We start from the raw sequence: 15,896 nt of genomic DNA on the forward strand, positions 1-15,896 counted from the left end.
TGGTTGACAATGACAGGCATGATTGATCGCCGAGAGTAATTTGAACTTCGTCATCGGAGCTAGAATAGTCACTTTCCGAACTCGAGTCGCTGTAACTTTCTGACGATGTTAGTCTTGGATCATCGATAATGCTCGTTCAGGTTTGAAGTTATTACCGATTATCTTCGCCATTATGATTTTCAGTCGAGCGCTGAGGTTTGCGTACCGCGTACGCGTACTCCACTTGGCGTAGAAGCTTTGTTATAAGTGACCTCGCTTTGAACCCGCTGTGACTAGCAAGTTTGATACGTCACTTCCGGTTTCCGTGCGTTCAGCTTGTGGCCACTGCGCTAATACGCGCAAGTGAAAGTGAATGAAACCAACGCTATTTTGTTAATTTTTCACTAAATAACGACCTGATTACCTAAGAAAGTCTGGGTAAATTTCCCCTTTAAGCCGCTTGCACACTCAGGCCATCCATAGAGGAGCTAGGTGTGGGCCGTCCATCCTGATTTCTGCTGCATCAAGTACTGACACCGTACACCAGCCGATCATAGACGGGGCGCCGGGCGACTGACCAGATCTCCTTTGCACTGTGGAGGGATCGGGTCGGCACACTGTACTGCTACACTACTACACAGTACACTCATCAGTCATGAAAAAGATGGTACCATCAGCCCAACAACAGAGCTGCACTGTCCACTTCATCGGCTTTAGCTGCTCACCTTCATACATCGATCCGACAACTGCCAACCATATTAAGTCTGTCATCCTGTGTCCATAGCAGTACACAATGGCCAGTTAGCTATCCATCAACGTGACCATGACCCATTGACCGTACAAAACGGCGACGGAACTTGTGGCCACTGACGGCGCACATCACTTCCTGGATCCTCTACCGTAGGCGGCGTACCTCAAAACAACACGGCTAACATGGCTGCGCCCATCCACAGCAGGCCCAACATGGCGGTTTCGACTGAACGTCCTTGCATCCCTTCCCCACGCTTGACCCACGGACAACGTAGTGGCGGCAGTATCGCCAATCACCTGCTTTTACCGTTCATTAGCAGACATTATTAAATGAATGCCCTACTGTCTTCTATTTTGCTGACTGCGGGTAAGCTGTCGCCCTCACGCCCATCTCTGAACGGAACACCTGGTCGATGCACCTCAATGACTGTGATAAGACTCAGCTCAGCATCTAAGTTCCCATGTAAGCTATGCAGGAATTAAGTCATCATGCTCGAGGTTAGACGTCGACAAGAATCGACGAGATCGCAGGAGATGACTGACGAGATAATGACTATCACAAGTGCTACTTGTGATTACATTACCAGAGTTTATAGTTACTTGGTGACAACGACCACAGCAATATGGTCAAAGCGTGCCACTATATGATCGCAAGGTGGCATTCTGGCCGTGCATAACATTGACTTCCAACCAAGACCTCCGATGATCCCACGCATAACAACAACAATCGGCGACTACTAGTTGACAACAACAGCGACTGTGGTACATAGTGCAGTGACGAGCCAGTGGGGGCACTGGTCTGAGAGTAGCCTTTGACCTGACCTCCCCAGACAGACACAGAGGATGACTAATTGCAAGATCTCAGACTATGATAAGATACTGGACAACTGCAACATGACTGTACTCACTCTGTGGCGACTGCAGACAATAACAGCATCAACAACGACCAATGATGATGCAATTCTTCGGTCACTAGTGCCTCTGGTTGCTCATAATTGAAGGGGTGTTGCTATCGAGATCCTGAGGGACCACGGTACCACGTTGCCCAATACGTGACATGATCCTGTGAAGGGGTCTGTGTCGCCTTCCAGGCCGCCATGCATCCCCGCCGTGACAGCAAGCCCACCTGTTTGGTCTTAATTTGGGGGTTGCTGTCGCAGATCTGGAGAGACCTTGGTACCACGTTGCCCAAGGCGCGGCATGATCCCGTAAGGGGTCCGTGTCGCCTTCCAGGCCGCCATGACGCCGTGCATCCCTGCAGTGGCAGTAAGCAGCCCTTGGTAACACGCTGTCCTCCCTTGATGTCATTCAAATCTGCGACTGGCTTCACGGGAAAGGCCGCCGCGACGCCTGGACATGCCATCACCCCTTGATTTTGGTTTTGTACAAATATTAACACGCGGACGTGCAGAATGCCACGCCAGCTGCAGACGTACTCACGGCCTGTTCTGGTATATGGTAGGAAGATTGGAACTCATTTGGGATAATTGGATCTTCATATTTTTCTAATTTCTCAAAATTGTTTGGTGCCCTATAGCTGAATGTGGCAATATTACAAATTACACATAAAAAACAAGTGTTTAACTTAAAAAGAAAAGCAAATGAGCTTACATTTGCAGATTAAACCGACATTTTTAGATTAAACTGACATTATTCATCATCCAATTATCCCAAAAATAGTTCCATTTGTGTTAGTCACAGATTGAAATATATCATATCATTTGACCTTTGTGTTATCCGGCCAACGATCCGACGATTTTGTTTTATTTTATGTGAACGCTAAATATTTGATGTGAGAGAGAGAGGGGGGGGGATGAAAAGTGACCCATGCAGGACTCACCCCCATCCCCCGAATTTATTTCGGATGCTCTACCAACTGAGCTCGACATGTCGTGGTTATTTATTGACAAAGCATCGAACTACTCTAACACAAGCAAGCGATGTAATCTTAGTATATCAGAAAAGCTGCACATTATCAATGCTTACTAATCTACACTGTTAAACAAACGCTCTGAGTTGGTTCCAAAACATACATTATTTATCAAATTTTAACACCACCTCCAAATAGAATGGTACGTCCAAAACATAAATGAGAATCCTTTCACTTCTGTCTGAAGATTGCAGGATGCATGAAACTTAAGTAACAGATATTATTACTTTGTAGTTGAAGTAATTTGTGTTATTATTTGTAACGTCTGCTCTCCGCATCGAGCACTGTAATTTCCCACGAGGACATCTGTATACGTTGATTTGTCTCATATATTTATTGAATTTATAGGCCTCCGGCCCCATTTTAAGGAGTGACATTTCAGAATCATGTACAATTTTAAAGCGGTATGGAGTACGCTCTACAATACAGCAAATAATTATTGAGAAACACAATGTTTTCTTAAATTAAATGCCTTGTAAAGAAATATACAGAGTTTTCGCAAAATTACACCATTTGAATACTGTAGCAAATTGTTAAATTTACACTGATTCGGATCGATAGAATATTCATTTGGAATATTTTAAGACGAAGGTCTTTGTAAGCAGGGCATTCTAACAGAAGTGGAACTCATCCTAAACTTTGTTTTAAATACAAACTTTACAATGTGTTTCAGTAGAAGTGATACCTGTGCGTCTACCTTCTTCAATGTTCAGTGCACAGCCACACCGAAAACATGCCAATATTCGAAGAAATTTGAAACTAAGACTAATATGTAAATATTTATCTGGTTCCAATGCACTTTTATAATTGACATAATTACGCATTTTGGTTTACAAAAAGGGTATCGATCTTTTTTGTCGCATCGGAACGTGACCGGTTGATCCATTGACAAGGGTTCCGTACGCAATTGTTGATACACACTTCTGTGGGCCTCTATAGGGCTGGTCTTATGTGTCAGCAATGGTTCAATCTAACATTTTAGCAAGTTTATTTTGTTTTGACCTTGGTGCTTTGCCTGTTCTGAAGAAAAACACAATGAGGATTTATTCTAAGGTTGTTGTTAAATTTACTGAATCATGGACTGGTGAAATGGAGCGGATCACCAGTGAAATGATAATTATACATAGTGATCATAAATGAATATTCGATCATCGATATTTTGGTCATTACGAAGAGTTGTATTTGATATATTATTGACTTATGGACCAGTATCCTTTGTGACTAACAGCTGTTAAACTAATCGATTGACGCTTTAGTTCACGACTTTAATATATTTTCTTTAGGTGTCATGGGACGATCGTGTGATCAAAAGAAGATATAAAAAATGCATCAACTCGAGTTTTAGAATCTTTTACTTTCTGGATAAAGATGCACAAAAAGTCAGTCATATCAATGTAGTTTCACACCAAAACAGAGTATGTTTAGAATGCCTTTCTGCAATATCCAAATTTAACAGACAGGATGGTTTTAGGCGAACAACAGAGAGTTAAGAGGTTTTTTATATTGAAAGTAACAGTTGTCATAACATGTCAGTCATGGTCTGTTAAAATACTATGGCAAAACAATGAATTTTCTGAAACAAATCCTTATTTGACTGTAATTATTGAGGAACCGTCATGGATGTTATTCTGACGCTTATCATCTTACACAAATCCTTTCACACGGATCTGATCTGGTCTGACCTGGTGTATAGTTGTTAATGATGAATATGCAAAAAAATCAAGTCAGCCAATACCTTCGAAGGCATAAATTGAGGGTTAACGGTAACTCCCTCATTTATTTCGAACAAAACTTTTGAACTTTGTGTTTGTTTTTTGTATAGCTGTAATTGAGAAGCTTTTGGCATGCTGGATGATGAGTTGAATGTCACTTGTCGATACATAGAACTGTTGATAAGATTTTACAATTCTTCAAAATCATCATAAGTGTACAGGATTTCGCTTCCAAATTCTAAATAGATGTGGTCTTTGATTTATATTTTGTGATTTATTCAAAGGTGCAAATATTGTAATAACTATCAAACTATTGAAACCTAGCGGTAATATGTATATTTTGTTATGGTCTTACCGATGAAATGGACCAGTCCTTCAGTTGGTATTATTTCAAGTGCATTGTAAATAGAGCACGAGAGTTTGCTTTTTCGAAACGGATAAATGGCTAACACCATTAGTATTCTTTACATAGTCCATATTATTGACCTTTCTGTAGACCGTTACTAAAATACATACTACCGCAATAACAAATATAAGAATCATGGTAAATAAATGGCTTAAATGTCTTCTTACCACCATGCAACGTCGTGTTTGAGTAGGAAAGGTGTGGTTTCTCGAAACCCAATCCCTCCCTCACAAAGCATGTGTCATGTCGCACCAATTAACTGCAATAAATAATTATTCATTTGCTCCAATTTTCACAGAACGCTGAGTCATCACAACATAAATCATTCATTACTAACGACGAACCATCATCATCACTTACACCACCAAGACCAGAGGCTGGCCAAAATGCTTTACAGCGTGCCAAAGATACGACGATACTTGCACAAAGTGCCAACACATCACAGAAGCAGGCTTACGATAAAGACAACACGAAGTCCTTGAAAAAAAGAGGGGCTCAAGCTCACAACTCCACACAGAGATGTAACAAAAATGAATCGGCCCAAATATCGCTGGATGAAGGACTCACCAAAGGAATATTGAATGTAAGTAGCCTTAAAATAAAACAATAAAAGCAAAATATTGATGTATAATACTGTTCTTATTGTAAAATCTGACGATACTTCCACAAAATACGAACAAATTACAGGAGCAGGCTGACGATAAAGACAATACGAAGCCATTACAAAAAGAGACTGGGATAGAAGCTCCAAACTCCGCACAGAAACGTAACCATGTAGAAACAAAAGATAAAAATCAATCGGCGACAATATCGCTGGGTGAAAGACCCACTAGAGAAAGAGCGAACGTAAGTAGCCGTATGATAAAATCATTACAAGCGAGATAATATTGGGAGTCTGAAATGCATATACTGCACAAAAGAAACTTCACTAGTTATCGTGGATCAAAAGAGACGCACAGTAAATATCGATTTTCAAATTTTATTAATATCTGAAAATGAAAATTTACGTGACTCAAAATCATTGACTGGCGTTTTAATAATGTAATGTTTGTTTTCACCTTATTCATTTTCAAATATTTCTCAAGGAATGATATTTGCCTCCGTTATTCGAAATATTTATGTCTATTGGAAACACTTTAATTTGATTTCTCCTTAAAGTATTATAAACTACCGGTAAATATGTAATTTATGGAGTCTTTGTCCGTACATTGCAAGAAAAACCATTTGGTGCTCGTTTGTCCTGAAAGGACTCCGTCGTTGATGCCACTACTTCTCTCACCCATTTTGTCCGATGTCTGCACAACTTAAAAGTCATGAGAGATTGTGATCACGTCCTTTTAGAGCATCAATCATCGCTCCTATGTGAAAATATGAACGAAAAAGGAAGAGAAAAATTTTCGGGTCATAGGGACAAAATGTGGCAGGGATTATGCTACCAAGAAGCAGTTTCAGGGAAACATTTTAATACGAATATTCATATATGCAGGCTTGTGTCGACAAACTGAATATTGTATGTTTCAGCATACTGTAGAGAGACAGAAAGTAACTGTATTCGATATAACGCATGAAATATTGGAAAAAAGTATCAACAGTTGCAGCTTCTGCCCCGATACTAGGCTTGTTTTGTTTGTATTTTTACGAAAATTCAGTGTTTTTTTGAGACAAAAGAAATGAAATGCAAAAAATTGGTTCTGGGTCTTGTTTAATTATCAATAACATTAGAACAATTCGATGACATCAAAATGTTATTAAATTTTCATTGATTTACCCACCAAACTTTGGAATTATAAAAAATAAACGGAACCAAAACATTTTAGGTCCTCCCGATCGACAGAACAAAACTTTCAAGTCCCCCCTTCCCTCTGTTTGTGTGTATGTGTGTGTGTGTGTGTGTGTGAACGCAGCCTTAAAAGATCTGTTGATGGTAGAGAGCTGTATGAACATGTGTCTCTTAACTTCAAGTTGAAAACTGGAGTTTCCTTAATTCAAACGCCATATATTGTGGTGATTATCGGACGTTTACATCAAAGTGTACGTAGTGTGTAGCCGTACCGAATAATAACATATGATGGGAGAGGATGTATGTATGTATTCTTAACTCTTCAAAGGTGACAACCATTCCTTTGTTTATACACCTAGACTTGGCATTTGCAAGGTCTCACGCCATTAAGGTTGATTTACATTCTGGCAGCTGCAGCGTTTCTTCTAGGTAGGTATACATAAAGAAAACGATAGAGAGGTCCTGCACGCCATATTTATTTTCAGCTATATGATACAGTTGAGTACAGATGGCTGTACCTCTTTTTGCCTACCTACCTAAACCCGTCTGTCTGATAGTGCGATTTATCAAAAAACTGCCCCGCACGACAACGCTGCACTAGTGTAGGTAATGCATCGTCACACGTACGCAATGTGTATCAATGCAAATTTTGGAATGTTGTTATGTCCTAGTTTTACTTTTGTTAGCTACCATAAACTACAGTCCATAGAAGCTATTGGATGGGTATCCCTCCGGTGTTCGTTGTCTCTCTGTCTGTCAGTTAGTCCGTGGGCTGGAGGGGCAAACTGTGCACCCCCCCATAAACCTACTACATGGGTATTTTTTTGTTCTTTGAGATCTGCTGAACTAGAAAAAGATGTTAACATTGGATATTTTGGGATACACTACCTGTCTGCACTGGTTTTTGTGCATGTATCGCGAAAAATGGCGAAAAATGGGTAGGGGTACTGTATCCTCCCCTACATTAAGTAACCTAGCATGAAATAGCACAAACCTTACATTTTTGGAAAGCTCAGATACTGCTCGTTCTATAAGAAACACCAATTTTAGCAAAATAAATTTGTGTACATAGAATAGGACGACTTTAAATTTTTTTTGACAATTTTGAAATGTTTTATTAACCAAAATTTTGACAGCTTTTTGTGTTTAAGTTATTTACTCCAACATATTAAACAAGAAAAAGTGTCAACATTAGATATTTAAATGTACACTACTTCTCTGGAGCCAATTTTGAATTGCGTGTATTTTTGTATGGAGTGTGCAAAAGCTGGGGTGGGGTACAACATTCTTTCCATTGATGAAGTAAATTGGCTTGAAATGCCATATACCTTATAGTTTTAGAAAGCTTAGATACTGGTATTTCTAAAATGCACAAGGTTTTAGTAAAAAATATAACGTCATGGAATTGGATAACGTTAAATCGATTTCTTCTGGTAACTCAGTATTTTTAACCGGAAGAAAATACGATAACTATGGTTTCCTTTCAATCAAGCAAATCAAACAGATTAATGGATATTATGTACTAATTGCAATGTGCTGGAGAAGAAAGTAAATATCAAAATTGGGTATTTTCCATGCAGTAATGTCTCTAGTAACTAAACTTGCAAGTTTTGCTACATTGGTACATCGTGAATGGGCATTTTATGCAATGAACTAATGCACATAGCTTTAAAAAGAAGACTTTAAAACGTGCCCATATAGTCATATTGCCATTTTCTCCTCAAAGTAAATAAATTGTTGATGACTGCCTATTTTTATATTTTACTTTTTAAATATTTTCTTTAAAATAATTTTGATAAGACGTATTTGTAAAATTGTCTATGTCTCCTTGTCTTACTTACACAGCAAGTATCACTATCAATCTATTAGGCCGTGGGCTAGAGGGGCATCTATGTGCACCTCCCCTCTACCCCACAGGATAACAAACCTGTATTTTTCAGAAGCCTTGAGATCCCTAGGATTACTGTTTAACATGACCTAGCTTATGGGGTATCATTAGAAAGGTGATTTATTCTTCTTGAAAATGGTATATTGCAATATGCAATATCTTCTATAGTTTTATGAAATAGGACCAAAATTTACCCCATACCCCAAAGTTTTATGTCGCAAATTACTGTCAAAACTAATCTAAATTCTACCAATTATTTACCTAGACATAATACAAAGGGCAATGCTGTGTATTAAATTTGTTTTATTTGCTACAGGTACATGTTAGAAACTTGAAATAAACTTTTGACAGAAAAAATATTGGGATGCTGTAGCTGTAACAGTCATATTTTGAAGGGTACCGCAAAATCACAGTATTACCGACTCGCATTCGTTTTTGTTAAACCTGTCTTCTTGTAAGTCATCTGCTGAGCTTATTTTTAACATAACGTGGCAAGTGGGCTAGTATCATTAAGCAGGTAACGACACATTTAACACATATGCGAGTCGGTAGTACTGTGACTCTACGGTACCCTTCAAAACATGCCAGTAAGGCCAAAAAAAAAAATGTGCTGTTCCGATTACCCGACCTACCCCAATTTAACCCCCCGACCCTAGACTTTTTAGAGCCTCGTAACCCGGAAGTAAAAATAACGATATGAAAAAACGTGAAACGCATGAAATCACGCGAGAACTATGACAAATCGCGCGAATCACGCGAGAACTAATACGTCATTCTTATAGAAGTGATGCCAGACGCTCATGAAAACTTGCGACATGACACTGACAGTTGTTGCACACTGAACGGTTTCCGGTTTTCAAACTGCTGTATCTCAAAAAGTATTAGGTCTAATTCAATAAAATTTTCGATAAAAAAAATTCCAATTCAACTGCTCATTCTACCATGGGATTTTTTTTTGAAAATAAAGAAAAAAATATCGTGTCATTTTAGCGCTCAAAATCAAGCATTATTTTTCGCCAATACAGCGTGCCGTACTGCGCGCGGCACGCACATTTCTCAGGCCACTACTTCCTATGTTAGAATGGAATGGCTCGTTACAGTATGTTGTTCAGTGCCTAAACGGCGTTTTGTAGGTAGGTTTTCGCTAAAATGCAGGGACAATTTTCAGTGATCGGAGTTAGTATACCAAACAGCAACTATTAAATTTGTGGAAAGTTTGACGCATTTTCATGGCCGTTTTTTGATGTAATCTTTTATTTACATTCTTGCTGTCATTTCCAAACCGCACCATGCACAGTGCAGCCATATTATGCAGGCCAAGTGAAAACCCGGAAGTGTTTTGTTATAGTGAATCGAGCAAAATTTTGGTCAATTTTACTTTTTATAGTCATTCTATCATTAAAATTTAAACCCGTACATCAAAAACTGTGTGTTAAGGTCAGTTCTGAGTAGTTTCAAAATCTGTGCGTTCGGAATTTACCGTGAATTTTGCCCTACGTACGTACTTCGTTGAACAGCCCCTAACTGCCTACGCTACAATCAGCTGTTTTCAAACGTTAACCCTGGTAGTTTTGCGAACATTAAACTGTGTTCATTTGTCATCTGTTGATGTTACACAAAATTTACAAAATGATATTTGACAACAGAAATGAATACTCTTTCAATGATGTATGGTAAAAAGTCAGCATGCCATGGTTATTATTATAATAAATGTATGTAAACAACCTTTATTTTTTAAACAGCATTATCGTAAACTTGGGAAAATGACAGACAGGGGTAGTGCAGGAATCAGGAATTGATAAACAAGACAAGTTGAAAGACGGGCAAATGAAGAGAGAATAAAAATCTAAGGAAAGGAAAGGAAAAAATCATAACCCTGACTCTAGATTTCAATGCTAAAGGAAAACTGAGTACAACAAGATGACAGCTTTTTAGGGGGGAGTAATATTCTTGTGTAAAAAAGGACAGCTTCAGAGGGATTATTCTGTACTGTGAGTTGATCAGATGAACAATGACTTATTTTATTCATATTCCTATGATTTTTGGTTTTTTGAATATCAGAATTTCTCAAATGTAACATTTAAGAAATTTTACAGATCTAAAATCTATTTATTCTTTTTTGTTATTACTCAAGTTTAACTGTCCAAATTTGACAGAACTAGCTTAAAACTCTGAAAGTTACAGTAGTTTGAAAATGGCGAAAAATAGCTTTTTGACTGGTAGTATACACGGTGCCGTCCAATTTTCAACTCTGTCTCACAAAATTTTTGGCATTTTCAAGTCTCTGTGTAAAGAAAACAAAAGCTCCTTATACCGTACTCTTACAATATATTGCACAAAAAGTATTTTAAAGCAGATTAGTTAGAGAATTAATGTTATTATACAACTATATTTTTTCATAGGATACCCACAAAATGACTCTTAATAGCCATATGTTGAAATTTTTTGACCATTTGTCAAAAAATCGAGCATATTTTAATGCTAAAAAATCATAACCCTGGAAGTAGACAAGATAGAACCATCATTCAAACAGTTTTTTGAATCCTGAGACAAGATCTTTAAGAAAACATACAATTCAAGTAAGTTTAACCAAGAACAAAAAGGGCCTGGTATCCCTACTTATAGCAGGCCACGTCTCAAACAAAATGGTGACTCGCGATTGACATAACGTGTAATCAATTTTGTTTCGCAAATGCGATCATGGCGAAGAAGGTCGATTTTGTCTTCTGTTAGACAGAACCGAACATTCGAAGAAATTTTGGAGGAACACCATCCAGGTTTTTCTGAATGTAAAATGTACTCTATTCGAGTTGAATGTGCCAGTGATGCTGCTGGGCCGTGGTTGGAAGTACAGCAGACAAATATACAGGTTGGCGAGGCTACAAACAACTTCAACGTAAAGTATGTGCGTTTTTCTTGCGAGTGACTGCAAAAAGCTGAGGATTTACCTGTGGATAAACAGTTCAGTTTCCTGTCAAAGAATTGTTATTCAGCCATATCAATTTCCTTGGCAGTCTAATAAACCACACACTTCAATTCTACTGATGAATATTTTATTTTAATATATTGGTATTCAATTTGAGTGCGTTTCATGAGGAATTGTTCACTGGTAGTTTGTTTGAACGAGTACAAAATGCACATTGAGAAATAAAAAAAAATTGAAAAAAAAAAATTTCCCTACCTACCTACCCTAAATTTGAAAACCATGTAATCGGAACAGCACATTTTTTTTTTTGGCCTAACAGTCATTCAATCCAAATATTTTGTCTGTTAAAAGTCTAACTTATATTTTTGACATGTCCTGTAGCAAATAAAATAGATTTTATACAAAGCATTGCCTTTAGTAATGTGTCTAGGAAAATAATTGGTAGAATTTGAGATTAGTTTTGACGGTAATTTGCGACATAAACCTTCTTGTATAGGGTAAGTTTTGGTCAAATTTCATGAAAACTATAGAAGATATTACATATTGCAACATATCATTTTAAAGTGGCACTCCAACTTGGTAACATTTTAAAACATTTTTTTAATGCCAATGGTCGATAACTGACGTGGCGACAGCTCGCGGATCGCGAGATATCGATAAAAACATGTCCTCAAAAAAGTAAAAGTTTGAATTCCGGTGGACCACCTAAATTCAGCTTCCGAACATCGAACGTTCGGCACTAGGGCCATTGTCAACTGAGCTGGGGAGTACGAGTCTACGCTGACGCTGCTGTACGCCATAGTATCACTCGCGTCGGTGATCGGTTATGGACCGTGGGAGAAAGCCGAGTCTTACTGATCCGGCAAAAAACGAAAAAGAAAGTTTGCTGATTCCACCAGAATTCGCATAGGTGACTAGTATAGCCGTTGGGAAAACTATCGAGAGCGTGCTTCGGCATTCTTACCCATTGATAATCGATGTATCGATCGTCTGTGACAATTCTGGTCGCACACAGATTAACCCTATTTTTAGTGTAAATTTGACTTTAAAAAAAAACATTATTTGATCTCGGAAACACTCTGGATAATCGCGGTCTGCACACCTAAGTACAACACATCTTTGCCTTGCTAAGAGCGCACTGTACTGCACGGATGGCCGACTCGAGTTGACAATGCAATACAATACAGTGTCAATGGACATTGACAGGATTTCAACATTTTGAAACTGAATATGGCAAAAATACCTTGACTCGGAAGAAGATGATATCAGTGATATAAATCTGAACTGTACATTTTCTTGCATATCAAATTTGAAACATTTTTACCAAACGGAACCTAGTTTCGGTCGACAGGCTGTTTCTCAGCACTGGCAGACGACAAAATGTAGTCATCAGAGGCGGCTAATATTATATTCTATGTACACAAATTTATTGTGCTTAAATTGGTGTTTCTTAGAACGAGCTGTATCTGAGCTTTCCAAAAATGTAAGGTTTGTGCTATTTCATGCTAGGTTACTTAATGTAGGGGAGGATATAGTACCCCCTACCCCAACCATTTTTCGCCATATTTCGTGTACATGCAAATCAAAACCAGTGCAGACAGGTAGTGCATTCCAAAATATCCAATGTAAACATCTTTTTTCCTAGTTCAGCAGATCCCCCCAAAAAACAAAAAATACCAATGTAGTAGGTTTATGGGGGTGAGCGGTAGGCCCCTCCAGCCCACAGACTAGGTCTGAATGAATGTACCGGTATGTGTGTGTGTGTGTGTGTGTGTGTGCGTGTGCGTGCGTGCGTGCGTGCGTATGAATGTATGTATGTATGTATGTATGTTAGTACGTACGTACGTACGTACGTATGTATGTATGTATGTATGTATGTATGTATGTATGTATGTGTGTGTGTGTGTGTGTGTATGTATGTATGTATGTATGTATGTATGTAAATGTGTGTTTGTGTATGTACATGTATGTATGTATGTATGTATGTATGTATGTATGTATGTATGTATGTATGTATTTTTGTAATTTTTGGTCAATTATTTTTATCTTCAAGATCGCTGATAAGACAGGTTTGATATTTTTCTTTCGGGTCTCTTAGGATAACCTAAGTAAGTAAATTTTATATAGTGAGGAAGTACACAATTTTCTATTTAGGCCAGAGGAGGAAATATTGTTCATAGGATTTTTGTACAAAGTTAAGGAGCAGCGAGCGAAATATTTTTTAAATTTTTTTTTAGGCCAAAGGTCCCTCGGACTTTTTGTCGGGGTGCAGACAAGGCAAAAGAATCTTTTCCCCTTTTAGGCTAACCCGAAATATCTCAGACAAGATACACTGATACTGGTTATTGAATTCAACACTAAATTTCTCAACATAACACTGAACAGTGTCTTTCGAACTAACTGTTGGCCATCACGTCGAATGCTGGCGATCAAATTAATAGTCATCATGGTGTACTAACGTTGACAAACTGACAAATTTCAGCCAAAAATTAACCCAGTTTTGTCGTGATTTGCAAAATTCAGACGTCGCAACAACGTATGCGTGTTTATAGAGCTCAGTGCAGACGCGTCGGAAGTCTCATTCAGAATCCCACATGACCGTAAAAACCCGAGGAAGTATAGGGCGCCGCCATTGGGGGGGGTTGGTTTCTTGCGAACTCTATGACTAATAGCTCTCTTGGAATCAACCTCTCAATCAAAAACATCAACATAATCTGCTGGATTCTCTTGTGTCTACAGGTTTAATTGCCTTTCAATACAAGATTTGTTCAACTGGACCGAATCAAATGCATGCGTCGGTAGCAGGAAAACAGAGGTATGGAGTAAGCGAGGCTACGCAAAAGATATGAAGCTATTGTAAAGTTATCTTATTTATCATATTGATGTTCTTGCTTGAATTCGTTTTGTAAACCAAATTTAATTTTCAAAGGAATCTTTTAATGACAATCATGTTGCAGACCAGCATGGTTATTCGACGTTTATTTCATATATTTCTCACACATTTAATTTCACTTTACACAATGCTACCATTCTCAAAGCAATGAATCCGATATATCTGACCTCATAGTAAAATACTCGAATCTTATTTTTATTTTCAGATCCTTAGTCGTGATTAACGATCAATGGGATAATCCAACTAGTGAGATATCTGCAACAATTAACAACATGGCTTCACAAGCTAAAAGTATGGGCTGGAACGTACTTTTGCTACTAACTAAAGCAGAGGATAAAGATGTACACAGTGCTAAGCGAAACGGGTTCAACGTTATCACGCCGAAATACAAATGTGACGATAATTTAGACTGTGTAAATGTATATCACAGAGAAAACTTCCCTGATTTGGAAAATGAGGCACGTGACGTTTGTGTTATTCTTGGGCATGCACCAACAACAGGGAAGGGTGCTGTGGACATTAGAGAAGAAAGGTTCCCCAAATCGCAGGTGTTTCTGATTGTGCATGACTTTCCTAAGAGGACATACGGAAGTGCTGTACATTCTGACAATACACAGGACGAGATCGTAGAACAATCCACAAAGGCTGATATAATTTTTTCAGTTGGTCCTGTGGTTTTCAGATATCTAAAGACTCTGTTTCAAAGACTCGGTATTGATCACAGACAGTTTGTTCCTTTTCCGCAAGATGACTTATTTGACGTTGATCGTAGCCCATTTCCTGAAGAAGATCAAGTTAAAATTTTAACAGTTGGTCACTTCTCCTCTACGGAGGATCTCAATGGATTTGACATAATCGTTGCTGCACTTGGCAACTTTTCTTGCTCCTTCCATCGCAGATTTAAGGAAACAATATTCTGGCGAATATACAGTGTATCAGATAAAAGTTATGCTGACATGAAAGACTATCTCGATCAGCAAATCAAAGCTGCGAATGGGAAATATTTGATTGCCTATCTTTCTAAATATAGGTCACGAAAGGCTATCATCAGTGATGTTGAAATAAGTCATCTTTTCTTGCCACCATCACTGACAGAGTCATTTGGTTTTACGGCTTTTGAAGCAATAGCAGCGGGAATTCCCATACTTATTCCAGCTGACTCAGGACTTGCACAATTCCTTAGGGTATACAATATAACCCATGAGTTTTCACAATTTGTATTACCAGACGTTGGGAATGGGGATGTATCTCGAGAAAAAGATGTGAACATGGTCAGGGAAAAGATAAGTGATGTTATCTCAGCCAATTACAAGTACACTTTCAATTTGTTTAGGAATCTTTCAAATATAGTTAAGAAGCTTAAATCGGCACCAGAAGTTCAAAGTTTCAAAAACGCTCTAAAAGAGTTAGACTCATGCCCTGAAACGAAAAATAAGGATTAGTTACAATAGCGGAAGTCTTGAAAAGTTTAAATTGACATTCTGGTCAAAGATAAATGTAATGTGTGCCTGTCACTTTCATTTTTGCTACAAAGCAATTTTAGCATCATCTGTACCTATATACACATTCTATATTCTACATTCTATATCCTGAACAACTATGTTGGAACCTACCAGTTTGTTTAAAGAAGCA

At 38.2% G+C, this 15,896-nt stretch overlaps 1 protein-coding gene across 1 annotated transcript in view; it reads left to right on the plus strand.

Moving 5' to 3' along the window:
* The window catches only part of LOC139129117 (DNA ligase 1-like), an 81,310-nt gene extending 67,194 nt beyond the window's left edge, over positions 1-14,116 (plus strand). Inside the window, exons 3-5 of the mRNA XM_070694769.1 lie at positions 5,076-5,360; positions 5,465-5,623; positions 14,111-14,116. Of these exons, the coding sequence (XP_070550870.1) occupies positions 5,076-5,360; positions 5,465-5,623; positions 14,111-14,116 (450 nt within the window). The remainder of the gene's footprint in view (positions 1-5,075; positions 5,361-5,464; positions 5,624-14,110) is intronic.
* Positions 14,117-15,896: the final 1,780 nt, after the last annotated feature.

Source organism: Ptychodera flava, unplaced genomic scaffold (genome assembly GCF_041260155.1).
Source record: "Ptychodera flava strain L36383 unplaced genomic scaffold, AS_Pfla_20210202 Scaffold_93__1_contigs__length_395732_pilon, whole genome shotgun sequence".
Taxonomy (NCBI): Eukaryota; Metazoa; Hemichordata; class Enteropneusta; family Ptychoderidae; genus Ptychodera; species Ptychodera flava.